Source organism: Pleurodeles waltl, chromosome 4_2 (genome assembly GCF_031143425.1).
Source record: "Pleurodeles waltl isolate 20211129_DDA chromosome 4_2, aPleWal1.hap1.20221129, whole genome shotgun sequence".
In the NCBI taxonomy this organism is placed as follows: domain Eukaryota; kingdom Metazoa; phylum Chordata; class Amphibia; order Caudata; family Salamandridae; genus Pleurodeles; species Pleurodeles waltl.
Window position 1 is genome coordinate 125,543,873 of NC_090443.1, and position 15,688 is coordinate 125,559,560.

The 15,688-nt window shown below is 44.1% G+C and overlaps 1 protein-coding gene across 3 annotated transcripts in view; it reads right to left on the reverse strand.

The window, feature by feature from the left end:
• SPRYD3 (SPRY domain containing 3) overlaps nt 1-15,688 on the reverse strand; it is a 472,005-nt gene that overhangs the window by 38,028 nt on the left and 418,289 nt on the right. For all 3 annotated transcript variants that reach the window (XM_069230934.1, XM_069230932.1, XM_069230933.1), the window contains exon 10: nt 12,253-12,404. In XM_069230934.1, the coding sequence (XP_069087035.1) occupies nt 12,253-12,404 (152 nt within the window). The remainder of the gene's footprint in view (nt 1-12,252; nt 12,405-15,688) is intronic.

Sequence of the window (15,688 nt, forward strand, 5' to 3'; positions counted from 1 at the left end):
GTTTTCATTTAGCTGCATACATCTGTCTGGTTGTAGGTTTACGTGCTTCCTTTAGAATGACCATACACTGTAATGCAAGCTGTAGATTTCCAAACTCTATGACCTCGGAGCCAAATCGCCAGGATGAGCATACTCGGATTGGGATGCCTGATTTGACCTTTGTTTTGAGTCACTAGGTCTGGTCTGTTTGGGAACTTGTGATGTGGTACTACTGATAGATACAATAGTGCTGTGTACCAGTGTGGATGTGCCCACGTGGGAACTACGAGTATCAACGGATCTTGTTGACCAGAAATTGAATTAGTGGCAGAGGGGGAAAAACATAAGCAAATATCCCTGACCAATTGATACATAGAGCATTGCCCTTGGATCGAAGGTGTGGGTACCTAGATCCGAAGTTTGGGCATTTTGCGTTTTCACTTGTTGCGAAAGGTCTATGTCTGGTGTTCACCACATGTGAAAGTACGGTTGAATTACTTGTGGTGAATCTCCCATTTGTGTATTAGTTGCTACGTCCTGCATAAGAGGTCCGCTAGTTGGTTGTGTGTTCCTGGGACATACTCTGCTAGTAGTTGAATGCGATTGTGAATTGCCCATTTCCAAATTGTCTGTGCTAGAAGGGACAGTTGGGATGAGTGTTAGTTTGGTTGTATTGTAGCTGAGATATGTGATTGTGAAACACTTGAATTCTGTGGGTTTGGGTAAGCTAATGCTGGCTGGGTGTTCAGAATTTCTCCCAAATATGGTTGTATTGGCACTGGCTGAAGGTGAGATTTCTGGTAATAGATTGCGAACCCTAGACTGTGTGGGGTATTACTTGTGTGTTGTTGTTGACAGGTTTGAATGGTGCTGGCTTTTATGAGGCAGTGCAGGGAAAGACATGTATATGTTGTCTTCTGAGGTATGATGCAACCACTGCTAGGCATTTGGTAAATACCCTTGGTGCTGTTGTTATTCCAAAGGGTGGCACTTTGAATTGGTAGTGCTTGCCTGCTATCAAAACCCTTATAAGGGAAAATTGAAGTAAGCATCTTTTAGCTCTAATGCTGTCATGTAGTCCTGTTTTTGTAGTAAAGGAATGGCATCCTGAAGAGTGACCATGTGGAAATGCTCTGAGAGAATGTATTGATTGAGGGGTCTGAGCTCGAGGATTGGTCTGAGTGTACTATCCTTCTTTGGTATGAGGAAGTACAGAGAATCTACTCCTGTCCCTGGTGGAGTTATAGGTACTATCTATCTCTTATGCACCTTTGAGTAGCATTGATTGTACCTCTTGTTTTAGCAAAACGAGGTGTTCTGGAGAAAGCCTGTGCGAGTGAGGGGGAATATTTGGTAGAGTGGAGATGAGTTCTAGGCAATAACCACTGTGGATAATTGACAGTACCCACTGATCTGATGTAATGTTGTGCCATCGATCATAGAAATGTTGCAGTCTTCCTCCCACAAGTGATGTGTACTGTGTGGGGATGCTGAGAATGTTACTGTTTTGACAAGGTGGAGGCACCTCTTGTGGCAGTGAATTTTCCCTACCTCTAAAGTTGTTTCCTCTACAGGATCCTTTCAAAGAACCTCTAGAGTAATATTGCTGTTCCTGCTTTTGTTGGGATGTAGAGCCTTCTGGTATTGAGGGTTTAAAACCACCTCTGAAGTGGGGCCTGTGAAAGGTACCCCAAACAGGTGTTGCGTAAAGGGCACCCATGGCCTTAGCTGCGTCAGTCCTTTTATTATTTTTCTATGGTGGCATCCAACTCTGGTCGAAATAACTTCTGTTTGTTAAAGGGCATATTAAGGACCGCTTGCTGTATTTCAGGTTTAGACCCTGAAGATCGCAACCAAGCATGCCTCCTGATTATTTTACTAGTGTTATAATCCTAGCTGCGGTGTCTGCTGCATCTAGGGCAGATCTAATTTGGTTGCTGGCGATAGCCTGTCCATCTGCAACTAGCTGCTGTGCCCTTTTTTGGTGTTCCGGTGGGCGATTGTGCAGGAACTCCTGCATCTCGTCCCAATGGGCCCTATCGTACCTTGCTAGAAGAGCCTGGGAGTTGGCAATTCTCCAATGATTTCCAGCTTGAGTTGCCACTCTTGCCTGCTGCATCAAAATTCTGACTTTCCTTATCGGGGTGGAGCATCCCCAGTGGACTGACTATTCGCCCTGTTCCTTGCTGCACTAACAATAATAAAATCAGGTGGCAATTGTTGAGTGATGAAGAGTGGTGCAGCTTTGTATTTTTTTGTCCACCCTTGGTATCAGTACCCTAGCCTTTACTGGCTCTTTGAAAATGTCATCAGCATGTTTAAGCATGCCTGGAAGCATTGGCAATTTTTGTGTAGAGGATAGCTTGTTAAATACAAAATCATCCTCTATGGGATCGAAGTGCAGCTGCACATTGTGGTATGCAGCTGCTCTAGCAATAACCTGATTATAGGCCGTGGTGTCTTCAGGTGGAGATGACCTAGTGGGATTACATCAGGATCATTAGATGGTATAGGGTCTGGGTCATACAAATCCCATAGATCTACACTAAGTACTGTCATCCAGGTCACCCCATGTGATGAAACAGGGGACTGGAGAGAGAATTGTGTAGGCGAAGGTGGTGGAGAGGTGGGAAGCAAAGGAGAATGCGGTGGTGAAGACTGATGTACTGGCCTTTGGTTTCTCCTTGTGTTTGAAGATTTTGGCAGGTGAAGGCCCAGCTTCCAAAGCCTCTTGGAAAGAAAGTTTCCTTTTAGTTATAGAAGGAGGCGAGAATCTTTCCAGTATCCTTATGAATTTGGATTTTTTGCTGTCTATGGTCCATCACATCAAGTATGAGCCTATTGTCTGGATTCTTCTACAGATGGAGCATATTTCTTTCCCACAGTTTTGTGCTCTGAAAGCTTGGAGACCGATTGTTTTAATTGAGCTGAGAATGTCAGCTCTGAAGAGGGCGCTGGATGTTTCGGCTCCAAGGTGGAAGACGAATGCTGCAGTTCTGAACTGGAAGCCATGAGTCGATACCGAAACAGGCGTGGTAGTCTGTTTGGTTGAACTAAAATGCATTTTGGTCTTTTTCGATGCCAAACCTGAGGGCTGGTCATCAAGATGTAACTTTCGGGTTCGACCATGGCCGTCAAACAGTGGTGGACCAATCGTGCAGAATTTTTTGGAAGGTTTTTGGTGATGGGAAGGGGTGGCTTACTCACGTACTGCACTGCTGCAATCACTTGGCTGTCCCCCATCAGAATCATGGTCAGAAACGGTGTCTGCGATGGAAACTGCAGTCTGCGCTTGTTCCTCACCGAAAATATCAGGCGTTTGTTTAGTTGACTTGGATGCCATGTCTAGCAGTCACGCTCTTTGATCCCGCAGTCTCTTCTTGGAGCGGAAGGATCAACACACCTCACATGTTTCTTCCTTATGGTCTGGAGAGGGTCAGAGGTAGCACACCGCGAGTGTTGGCTGATGTGGGGAACTTGGCGTGGCACTGAAGGCAGAATCGAAACTGAGTCCGATCCATGAGCTTGTGACGCAGTAGGCCCGAGAAGGCTAGTGAAGTGCGCGGTCGCATGAAAGGATGTTTAATCAATCCAGACGATACAAGCGGTTCGAGTGTAGTTAGAAAACGTGTTCAAAAACGATACTGACGTTTAAAGGAAAGATAGGGAAGTTCAGATAGTACCGAACTGAGATCTATCAGAGCGAAAGGGAACACGTCCGAACCCGATGGCGGAAAGAAAACAATCTAACCAAGGACTCAATGCCCACGCACACTATCACAGAGAGGAGGAGTCACTTGATCTCGTGACTTGAAAAAGCTTCTTCGAAGAAAAACAACTTGTAACACTTCGAACCCAACATGCCATCGAACACACACATATATGTACACACATACATATTTTTCACAGCCCCCTTCCTAAAACATTTAGGGCCCCAGTAACCTCATCCTCAAAACTGTTTTATTTAATGGAGGGGAGCGTATAGTGTTACAGTTGTCACTGAAATTTTCACCTATTTTTAAAGTCACTTTGACCTTTGGGGGTTTTTTCCAGAGAATTTCTAGGGTTTTTCCCCCCCTTAACTATGAAGTAATATTTTATCATCATACATAAACCCAACCCTGCCGCGCACAGACTCAGTACCTGTGTCCTGTCATGGCTTCCTGCAAATATTTTCATGTTGCAGGCAGTAAATCAGAACGCTCGCCCCTGTGCGAGTGCATCTCCCATGGAAGCTAACTGGTCCAAGTGGAAAAGAAGCCCCCCTGGCCAATCAGAACACCCCCCCCCCCCCTTATTTTTGTTAAAAACTTGGGTAAGAGGGGCTCTTGCGAGAGTCCCTCAAAACCAATAGTCAACAAATTCAAATACTTTTGACCTTAATATCTCGAAAACTACTGAGTGGATTTACACCAAATCACCAAAAACACACTTTCTGGACCAAGATCTAGCCTCCTACCAAATTTGCTTTAATTTTGTTCAGCAGTGTTTGCAATATTGCTTCTTAAGTCTATGGAAAATGCATGGGGAATTTTGCGTTTTGGGGCCCACTTTTCTCAGCCCCAGCTTGACCGATCAGCCCAAAGTTTTCCTTGTAAGAAATAGCACTCTTTTAGAAAGTTTGGTGAAGGTTCGTCAAACACCACCAAAGTAATAACAAAACATCCAAGATCATTGCTCCTTCTGTGGAGGACGGTGGACACACATGAATCTACAATACTACATGCTATGAATTAACATGTTACTTACCTTTGATAACACCTTTTCTGGTCGGGACTATCTAATCGCAGATTCCTTAACTTCGAATACTCCCCAGGCATCAGATGGGATCTGGAAAACTTTGAGCAGTACCTCTGCAGGTCAGTAGGTGGCACAGACTGCTGTGTCCATGTCGTGTGACCAGATGTGAGACATGCAGAGCATCATCCAGACAGCTACCTCTGTTTTTTAGCAACCTTTTCTCTATTTTTTGGTCGATACATTTTCTCTCTGCTTGTTTCCAGTGAGCTAGGGACATATCCCTTCCAAAACCTATGGTTTAAAGCCTAGCAGGGAATATCACAGACATGTCTCTCACTGATCCCCCTCCCCCTCCTCCCCCACCTGGTCTGTGTGTGGTGCCTAAGTTCAGACCCTGACTCAAAGTCCTGCTCCAACTTTCTCTTGATGCACACAAGGCAATTTGGAAAAGGACGATGAAGCTCCTCATGGTGTGGCAACGAAAGCCTGCATGTTGGTCCAAGTATTGGTCCCCCAAATGATATCAGGTGCACTCCTGGAGTCATTACCATTACGGGTGGCCCTCACAGTCTAAATCATTGTTGGGTAAGTCAAAGAAGCTGATGTATAAGTGCCACTTGACTCAACTGTGCCCTTCCAATTCCCCAGAAAGAGCACAGGGGCATCCACCTACCTCTGGGCCCGACTCCTGCACATCATCCACAGAGCCAGTGCTGACCCCTACCCTGCGCCTACCAGAGTTTCTGAATGCTGGAGCAACTCCAGATTGTGAAGGGCTCTTTCCACTACAGACCATGATTGTAGGAAGACAACGGCTAGCTACAAGATCTGGTTCATGTGAAAAGGCATACATTTGGGTTGGTAAGAAGAACGACCATATCCTTGTAACCCTGGGTGATTGGTACTACACTGTAAGAGCCTCCAATTCACTAATGAGGCTTAGGGAGGTGACTCAGTTATCTTTCTTAACACTCTTCTGCTAATGGATGGAGTCCTAACTCCATATCTTTCCTCACATAAGGTCCGAAGAGACTTGTCCCTTGTGAAGATTTCAGCAGTACTAATTCCTGATGGGATTGTGTGAGATAAAGTTCCATTTGATATACACGGACCTACTGAAGTCATAAAATTCTCTATGTTTTCAAAATTTAATTGACTGATGGAATTACACCTGGTGTGGTTTCTGATGACTGGGATGTTCAAACAGTTCATTTCATGCTTGCTGAACTGCAGGATTATATTATATTTGAAAGTGATGATGTGTAAACTAACACAAAGAACTGTTCTGTTATAACAACTGGGGACATTACTACCTGCACCGAGTAACTAGACACAAATCAGTATTTAATTACACGCAGTGGGAACACTGTTCAACTCTACCTGTTTTGAGCCCAAAGCATTATTCAGATAAATTCACATTTTTCTGGGCATGACACTACAAATGCAGTCATATTTAAAATTATCACCTTCAAAAACAAGAAAGATTTTGCTAACAAACACTAAATTGATCTATTCAGATTCCTTTGTTTCCCAACTTGTAGTTGAAGGATACGAATACTGGAAGAACACTATTGATGTCAAAGGTGTATGGGGAACACAAGATTGGCAAATTCAGGGTAGGGAAGCTTTAATTAGAGCATGCCTTATTCCTTTCAAATGATATTTCGGAATGACAATTCAACAGACATCCTGTCTAGGCTAAGCAAAAATAAAAGAAGTGAATGTGCCCAGTATCTCCCCCCAACGGCAAAATTCACCAATTGTCAGACCTTCCTGAATGTCACAGAAGAATATTTATATGCAAAGGTTCCGGCTGGTACCTACAATTCTTCACTTTCCTGTCCCGGCTGGTGGTTATTGTGGCCAGTAGACACGAATTAATGTCAGACTTGTTTTGTTAATTCCTTAGGGAGTTTCAAGATTAGCCTGCTGGAACCTCGCTTTTTCTCTGGTCCACACTCTGGTATAGTTACCTCATACAGTGTGGGTAAACTGTGCCAACAATGGTTACAGACTAACACCTTAGCAGCAGTTTAAGAACATCTTAATATGCTATCTGAAGACAGACTTGCAAGACTTCTTGTTAGGTCCAAGAAAGCCAAGCTCTAAAAGATTAATCTATGCCATATACAATGAGATTTGGAAGCTCTCTCAAATGGAAGCAGCTGCGGTTTCATGGCAGACAGATAAGGACAATTTGGAAAAGGCTTTAGCTGTTGTCGATAATGGCATGAACACTCTGGCCAACAGAGTATACTCTCTTAATAACAGTGTCATCTGCGATAGAAATAATTCAGAATGACATGTACTTTTTACACCATGGACAAAGTCAACTGCGTTCCATCATGCAGTTAGGTTGGACACTAACGATTCTGAAAAATGGCCATGTTCCCTGGAAATATATTAATGGTAGTGACTTGTATGCTGCTTTTAATTTATCCAGTGAACAGCAGACAATGGGTAAAAGAGAAGAGCTTCACCATGCTTCATATAGAAAAGTTAGAAAAGTTGCTTTTCACGGTTGCAGAAAGTCCATCAACAGTATGGCTCGTGCATGGCATTATAAATCTGCCCATTTCCACCTTTCGTTTTCTGAAATGCTTGAAACATCTTGCCGTGGGCAGATACGAGCGAGTAGATGATTGCTACATTAAAGCAGAGTGGGAATTGCCATTTAAATACAAATGTCTGAATGGCGAAACAGAAGTCTCTCAGCAGAAGTGAATGTGAGACTACTGTTAGTCATTCAATGATCTGCAAACAAGTGTCCTTTCATGGCCTTTGCAATGTGTGGGTCGCAAACTTGGCCTGTTTTCTGAAGGGTACTCCTGTTGCTTTGATGTGTCCAGCATTTCATATACTTATGAATGGAAGTTACGTGGTCCTAAACGAACAGAGTTGTTGCTGTACGAGACCAGGAATTGCCTATGCAATTTCAGTCTCTAAGACTGTAACTTGTTGCAGACTTGTTTTATTCCCCCAACACAAGAAATAAGAGTAGCAGAAATGTGGCCTCACATTGATACTACTAATGTAAATTATGCCAAGCTGAGCAGACTAAAGGTGCTACTGTTCCAGAAACAAGTTGCGTAGACACCGACTAGAGAGATGTATGCTCTCTAGATAAGTTCATCAGCCGTGATACAATCCCTATTAAATACCAGCACGTTGGAAAGTTGGTATCCAGAATATTCAAAGCTTCAAGCACTAGAAGAGTGTGCACTCCTTTAGGGCGGACGGGTCTGGATTAGTGTCCACCTTCCAGACTTTCGTAGGAGTTATTTCTTCAGCCATCCATTTACTCTTTTCAAGTGTGTTTGGCGGCTTTCCTGTGGCTTTGGCATTGATTGGCAGGATACCGCTGCTGTTCCTGATATGCAGTGGTTGTTCCTTCCCAGCTACGTGGAGTAATGGGGCTACTACCACCAGCCCACCTGTGCCATGATCGCATGGTGCAGTTCTATGGTGCGCTGTTGCTGGAAAAATTGGAGCATGATTGGTCACTGTCATTCCAACCAGTCTTATGGTGTGTGCAACCAGTCTTTCATTGCACCTGGTGCCTCTTGAAACATCTACCTCCGGTGTGCCTTGTTGTTCAGTCGGTGCCTCCGGTGGACTGAGAACTGCAGATTTTTCCGATGAGGGTTCATTCACAATTGTGCCCCATGAGACCGAGGCGGATTTGTGAGGTCACTTACGAGCTGCCCTTGGAGGACTATCTGGCACCTTTAGGCACTTAAGATGGTGCTGCCCTCACAGGTGATCTGCGCCTGAGGCTGCAGCACACTACTGCTCCATGGATCCGTCTGCAAATCCGGTCATCGATCTGACATCTGATAGTGTGGTTTCCTTCCTGAATGCCCTTCCTTTCGATGACTTCAGAGACATTCTTCAAGACCATGACTATGGTTAGATTAATTTGACCACTGGCTTTATTCTAATATTCCAGAGTCATTTTGTCTCTTCATATGTTTTAGCTTTTTTTTTTTTAAATTAGATTTTAGTTATATTTTAATGTGACTTTAGCTTGTTTTATTCCAGAGCATTTTAGCTTGGGTTCATGCAACTTCTCAGGCGTCATCATTATGGCCTCATATTTGTACCGGCAATGGGGAGGGTGTAGTGGATCCTATTTAGTTTTATTGGGAACCAAAAGATAGCTTAACCTTTTGGCTTGCAGGCCAGTGCCCCCGTCAGCCAGTGACTTTTAACCTACTTAGCCTGCTCTGTTTTAGCGCATTTAGTTCTTTCTTCCAAGATAGCTGATATGCTTATAGTTAGGAAGATGTTTGAATTTCACCTTATCAGTGCCACTCTGTGAAAGCGTCACTAACAGTCTCAAAGACAAGTGATATATGTAGGTATTCACATCCTGTCCCTTTCCAACTTACGTGCAACAGGAACATAATGTACTTCTGGAGGGAATTGTTTATATAATTGCCAGCCCAAGCATGCCTTCTTATCTATTGTTTGTAAACATACCTGCGTCAGGGACCCTACACAATCTGTATAAATACATCTCGTACAGACAAGGTTATCAGACGGATTCCTACCAGATGTCATCAAGGCTATCTATGCTACATGTCTCCTTCATGCAGATCCCACCTACGTGTCCCCACTAAGACTGATCTAGAGACCTCATTCCAAGGTAACGAGGGTTGGGGGTGCTTCGCATGGACCTGGTACTGGTAGATTAGGTTTAACACACCTAGCTCTCCTTAGATTAGAGATTAGGTTCATCATGCTAGTGTTTTAAGGATATTTCACAACTCGTGTTATTGCAAAAAGGTGGGGGTCTTTACATTCACAACACTCGTTTTTACAATTCTGGTTTTTGCATTGTTTATTATCCTAATCAGTGCAGCTCATGCATTTTACAGTAGATTGCAGTCTTGTTAATAAAACCTATTGAAACCTTTACTGCATCTCCTTCTCTGCCTGTATGTGAATGAGACTTGTTGCTCATGTGAAAAAATGGTAATCTGTGTTTAACCACGACTCCCCTGAGATGTCACACTCTTGAGTCAATGCGTAAAGGCTGCCAGAAATCACCTTTTTCTGTTCAGGTTTTTGGTGAGGTACTGCTTGTAAGCTGGGGGGGGGGGGGGGGGGCAACAGTTGCGACTTGTTGTAGGATTGGCTTAGTCACCTACAAACAGAAGTGCTGTCATCCCTAAAACAGCAGACTTGTATAGAGCAAGAGTCCAACTATGACACTACCTGACATGGCCACTCAGATGCTCCTAGGAGCCTCTACCCACCTTGGATTCAAGATGGCAGAATCAAGTGGCCACCTGGAGGAGCTCTGGGCACCACCCCTAGGATGGTGATGGTCACTCCCTTTTTCTTTGTTCAGTTTTGCATCAGAGCAGGCACTGGGGGTCCCTGGACTAGTGCAAACCGCGTTATGCAAGGAAGGCACCATATATGCTCTTCAAAACATGCAGGTGCTTGAGGAGGCTACCCCTTCCAAGCCATGTGACACCTATTTCCAAGGGAGAGGGTGTTACCTCCCTCTCCCACAGGAAATTATTTGTTCTGCCTTCCACTGCCTGAGCTGGTCAAGCAGCAGGAGGGCAGAAACGTGTCCGAGGGATGGTAGCAGCACGGGCTGCCCGGAAAACCCATAGAAGACTGGTAGAAGCAATGCTGGGGGTCCTCTAAGGAGCCCCCAGAGTGCATGGAGTCATACAACCAATACTGGCAAAAGTATTGGGGTATGATTTGGACATGTTTGATACCAAACATGCCCAGGTTTGGAATTACCATTATGTAGCTGGACAGTCACCTGTGTCCAGTACACAGGTAAAATGGCTTCCCTGCACTTACGAAGTCCAGTGTAATGGAGCTGGAATTCACAGGGTCACCTCTGCTCATGCAGGGGTGCCCGCACACACAGGTACCTGCACCCTGGGCTATGAGGGCCTACCATAGGGGTGACTTAGTGACCTGGTGCAGAGACCTGTAGTGAAAGGGTGCTTGCACATTTTCATGCAGGCTGCAACGGCAGGCCTAGAGACATTCTGCATGGGCTCCCATGGGTGGCACAATACATGTTGCAGCCCGAGGGAAACCCCTGGTGCCCCTCGGCCCAGGATACCTAAGTACCATATGCTAGGAACTTATACGGGGCACGAGAATGCCAACTGTGTGGTGTGCAAAGTCCTAAGCAATTACATTTAGAGGGAAAGAGCACAATCACTGGGATCCTGGTTAGCAAGATCCCAGTGAAAACAGTCAAAACGTACTGACAGCAGGCAAAACGTGGGAGTAACCATGCCAAAAAGAGGGTACTTTCCTACAGTCTGAATCTGCAAGTTGTGATAGAGCATGCAGGACTTTCTGGATGCAAGCGGTAAAGAAGTGGATACTTTTTTTATAAAGAACTTTAGTAATGTGCACTATATTACTCAATTGTGAAAGAGAAAGTAAAAGTTATTTCAATTTTCAGATGCTGTTTTCGGCAAATTAGTGGCATTTCGTTTCAATTCTTTGAGAACATAAGAAATATCACAGCAAGCTTTCTGCTTTAGATGAAAACCTTAATTGCAACGCACTGATGTTGAGATTCAGAAAAACAATTCAAATCGCAAAAAGTAAAAACAACTCTCTACATCTTAATTGAAGAGACACCCAAAATGCTACCCCGAACACCTAGGAGAAAGGTTGAGAAAAGTATACATGGGGGATGGGAGGTAAGGAACCAGAGATCTATCCTGTGTATCCCATGCTCTGCCTAATCTTAACAGACAACATAAATGGGCTCCAGGGTTACTTTTGTTAATCCCCTGTGCTGGTCCCTGTCTGTCAACAATTATTTTGCAGTTTTAGTTTCACCTCAGATATTAAGGACTACATGCACATTTTCAGTGGTATTCAGAAACCTACCACTTTGCCCTTGTAACATGGCCCAAATGTAAAAACAATATAGTCTGGACATATTTTTGAAATCATTCTGAAATCAGCCTAAGGATGTGAACAAATGAAGATTTGATGCTGGGCAGTTCCCTACTCATATCCAACATGAATGTTATTTTACTTGTTAAACAACACAACCATGGTAGATGTATGATGAAGGGAAGGGGATCTCATCTACAAACAATGAAACCGGTGTGAGCAGTGTGCACATCCATCCTTCATGTCATAAAAAAGAGCTCAGATGCCAAAACTTTAAAATTTCCACTGAATGTCCTCTGTCCTAGACAGAGTCACTAACCGAAATTCAGAGAATATGCGAGATGAGCAGCATGAGGCTTATAAATAATGATACGAAATAATGAAGTCAGTTATTTTAGGTGCCTATTTTTGGATGTTAACACTTAAAATCTACGTGGCTTTCACATCCGTATAGGTTAGAAACAGCTCTCCATTAGAAATATAAAAATAAAATAAAAACACACTGACGACAATGTTGTAGTTATAGGTCTTACAATCTTATTTCCAATAGTGCATTTGACCATTAACAGTGAAAGTCTGATGAGGCCTTAACACAGGAAGAGCTAGAGTGCAAAGAATTTTGCTTTCATCACTCACCACAACTTTCTTCCCTTCATGTTCTTGGTCCAGCTCCTCACCATCTTCTTCCTCTTCCTCCTCTTCTTGCTCCTGGTGGAGATACATAACATTGCGGACTCCTCTGACTTTAGGCTTTATGTCCATTGTGTCACAGCTGTCATCACTGTCACCTTTTGAAAGATAAGTACACAACATTGGTTGTCTTGTCGAGGAAAGCCCTGTGTAGATAATGCTGAAGCTTTACAAGCCAGAATGCACCAAAAAAAAGACAGGCAGCTCCAATCAATGAGAAGTCAAAGAAAGCAATCTAAATTTTTATGGGGGACGGTGAGGCAAAAGTATGAGAAGAATAGCGGGGTCAAAACTGAGGTTATGTTTTCCTCATCGCACTGTCTTCATTTCATTGCTACCATTCTTTCACTGAAAAGCAGAAATTCAGATTTACAAGCTTTGAATAATTCACTATCATGCTGGTGATCCTCAATACATATAGCATTTTTAAAATAATAGTAAGAGAATCTTCAAAACTGCACCCCATCCGCAATATATATTTTTTCTGATGACTTGATTCAGGATTAGCCTCTGGGCCATGAGACAATCTGGTATAACAGAGTACTATGTACATCAGCCACAACGTATGGCTAATTTGATACGGACACCTATTTTGAACACAAACAAGTTACTTGCCTTCAGTAATGTTCTTCCTAGTGTATACTGTAACCGTAGATTCCTTCCTCTTGTGAACACCCCCACATGCCAGACTAGATTCAGAGATTTTTATCAGCAACTTCCTCATGCATTTGTGGCCGACATAATGCGGCTATCTCGGATCCGTCATGCATCAGAAGTTACAGTGAGGCTATACTAAACCAACCACCTCTGCACATTTACAGTTTCATTCTAATATGTGTGCGCTATTGGACATAGAGCACTTAGTAATCAGATTGTGCCGGGGGCATATCTCCAATTAGAATCTTTTTAGTATGGATCAAAGGAGTAAATGACACAGAATGGGTGGGTCATTGAGGAATCTGCCATTAGATAAGAACATCCACAAGACAGAGCATTATAGAAGATGAGTAACTTGTTCTTCTGAAGGATATCATCAACAGCAAATTGCTCACCTTGTGAACTGAAATGAAAGCAGTCCCTACCCAGGTGGGGAGTCTACGAAACGGGTCAGACAGGAAATCTTGCATGACTGAAAAGGCAAAGTACTCCCCCTGCAAGACTAGACTATCCAGACAGTAAGCGCTTTGTGAACTGGAGCCCACATAGAAGCTTTGTAGGTATTCAAAACGAGCACTTTGCACACCAACACAGCAGCAGCAGCTATGTCTCTGGTCGAATAAGTCCACAGACCTTCCAAAGGAATGTCAGTTAGGTGATAGACTGCCCAATGTGGAAAGGTGTTACTATATTTACACTGCCTTGGCCCATAGCACTAATTTGTCCAGGAAAAAGGAGGAGTACGGTTTCTGGACAGAAAGTGCCTGCAGCTCACTCACAGAGCAAGCAGACAAAATTGCAATGACGAACACTGTTTTTAATGTGAGCAACCACAGAGGACAATGGTGCATTGGAAGTGGAGTGTACATCAAGAAGGTGAAAGGCAGAATGAGATCACACTGGGGCATCACAAAGGGTTTTAGTGAATACATAAGAGTCGTTCCTTTAAAAAAAAAAAGCATCACAGCAGGTGGTTTAAACAGAGATAATGGGCCAGGCAATCGTAGAAAAGTTGCTAATACAGACAAACCTTTTACATGTTCCCACCATAAGGCAATGCTAGGCTAGACAGTGAAAAAAGGAGAACACTCGACAACTGATCCTTTAACAGTTTGATAGGCAAGGAAGAACACCAATCAACAAACTTATTCATCATCTCACACAGAATATCATGGGATAGAGACACCTGGCTGTCGAAATCACATTCACCACTTCAATAGAGAGACTGAAGGCCATCAACTGTGAACATTCACTCTCCAAGCAGGGAGGTGTAGGTTTGCAGGCTTGAATGAAGGCAGCGGCCCTGGTGCTGGGACAGCATGTCTCCTGAAGAGATTGATGCTTATGGGTAGATATTCTGGGTAGCATATTCTCCTGGCCCAGCCCAGAACCAGTAGACTAAATTGGGGCTGGTCATTTCTGATCTTCAGAACATGGGCAGTTCAGGTAGAAGCAGAAAAGTGTAGAGGAGCCCAAAGCTCCAGGTCAACAGAAAGGAATCGCCGAGGCAGAATTCTCCAATGTGCAAAAGCTCGGCCACTGCATGTTCTTGGTAGAGGTGAAAAGATCATGGGCCACATGTACGACATTCCTTAATTGCGACTCGCAATTTGCGAGTCGCAATTCAGTATGCAGGATGGTGTCTCTGACACCATCTGCTACCCGCAAGGGGGTCGCAAAGGCCCACCTCATGAACATTAATGCGGTGGGTTGCAATTTGCGACCCCCTTGCGACTCGCAGCTCTCACAGGGATGGTGGCCTGCTGGAGACAGCAGACCACCATGTCTGTGACTGCTTTTAAATAAAGCATTTTTTTTTTAATTTTTTTTTTTTAAATGCGGCCCATTTTCCTTAAAGGAAAACGGGATGCATTACTAAATGAAAAAATGAAACATTTTTGTTTCATTTTTTCAGAGCAGGCAGTGGTCCATAGGACCACTGCCTGCTCTGAAAAAATGTTTTCCATGCCATTCACAAAGGGAAAAGGGTCCCATGGGGACCCCTTCCCTTTTGCGAATGGGTTACCACCAGTGTGACACTGGTGGTAACTGCGATTGCTTTGCGACCGTGTTCGCGGTCACAAAGCAATGCAGCATCGGGCTGAGATTCGCAATTAGGAAGGTGAGCACCCCTTCCTAATTGCGACTCGCAAGCCAGTTTTTCGAGTAAGTAACCAGGTTACCGACTCGCAAAATGGGGATTGGGCATCGCAATGTGGTTTTTGCAGGTCGCAAACCGCGAAATTCGCTGTTTGCGATGTGCAAAACTTTGCTACATCTGGCCCCAAGACAAGGGTCTCCCTTTTGCTGTTGTACTGGAAGATGCCCTGTGCCACCTCTGAGTTTAATTGCCATTCGTGGTCCGGTAGCCAATGCTGTTTAAATTCATATTTGCCCTTGCATTTAAAGATTGTGCCCTGGTTGTACGACCTGGGAGATGCTTTGATAACTCAGCCAGCTCCAGAGGTGATGAGCCTCATGGCACAGGTGTTGTATGACCTAGGGGATGCCTTGATAACTTAGCCAGCTCCAGAGGTGAAGTGCTTCATGGCACAGGACCCCACCCTGCTCTCTGCTTGCTGTAGTCCCACATGGAAGTGATGTGGTCCTTAAGGACCTGCACATTCCCCCTTAATGGACTGGAGGAGAACCTTTAGTGGCAAGCGAATCACCCACAACAACCAGGTAGATGTGGAGGTGGTGCTGATTACCTCTTGAGAACTGC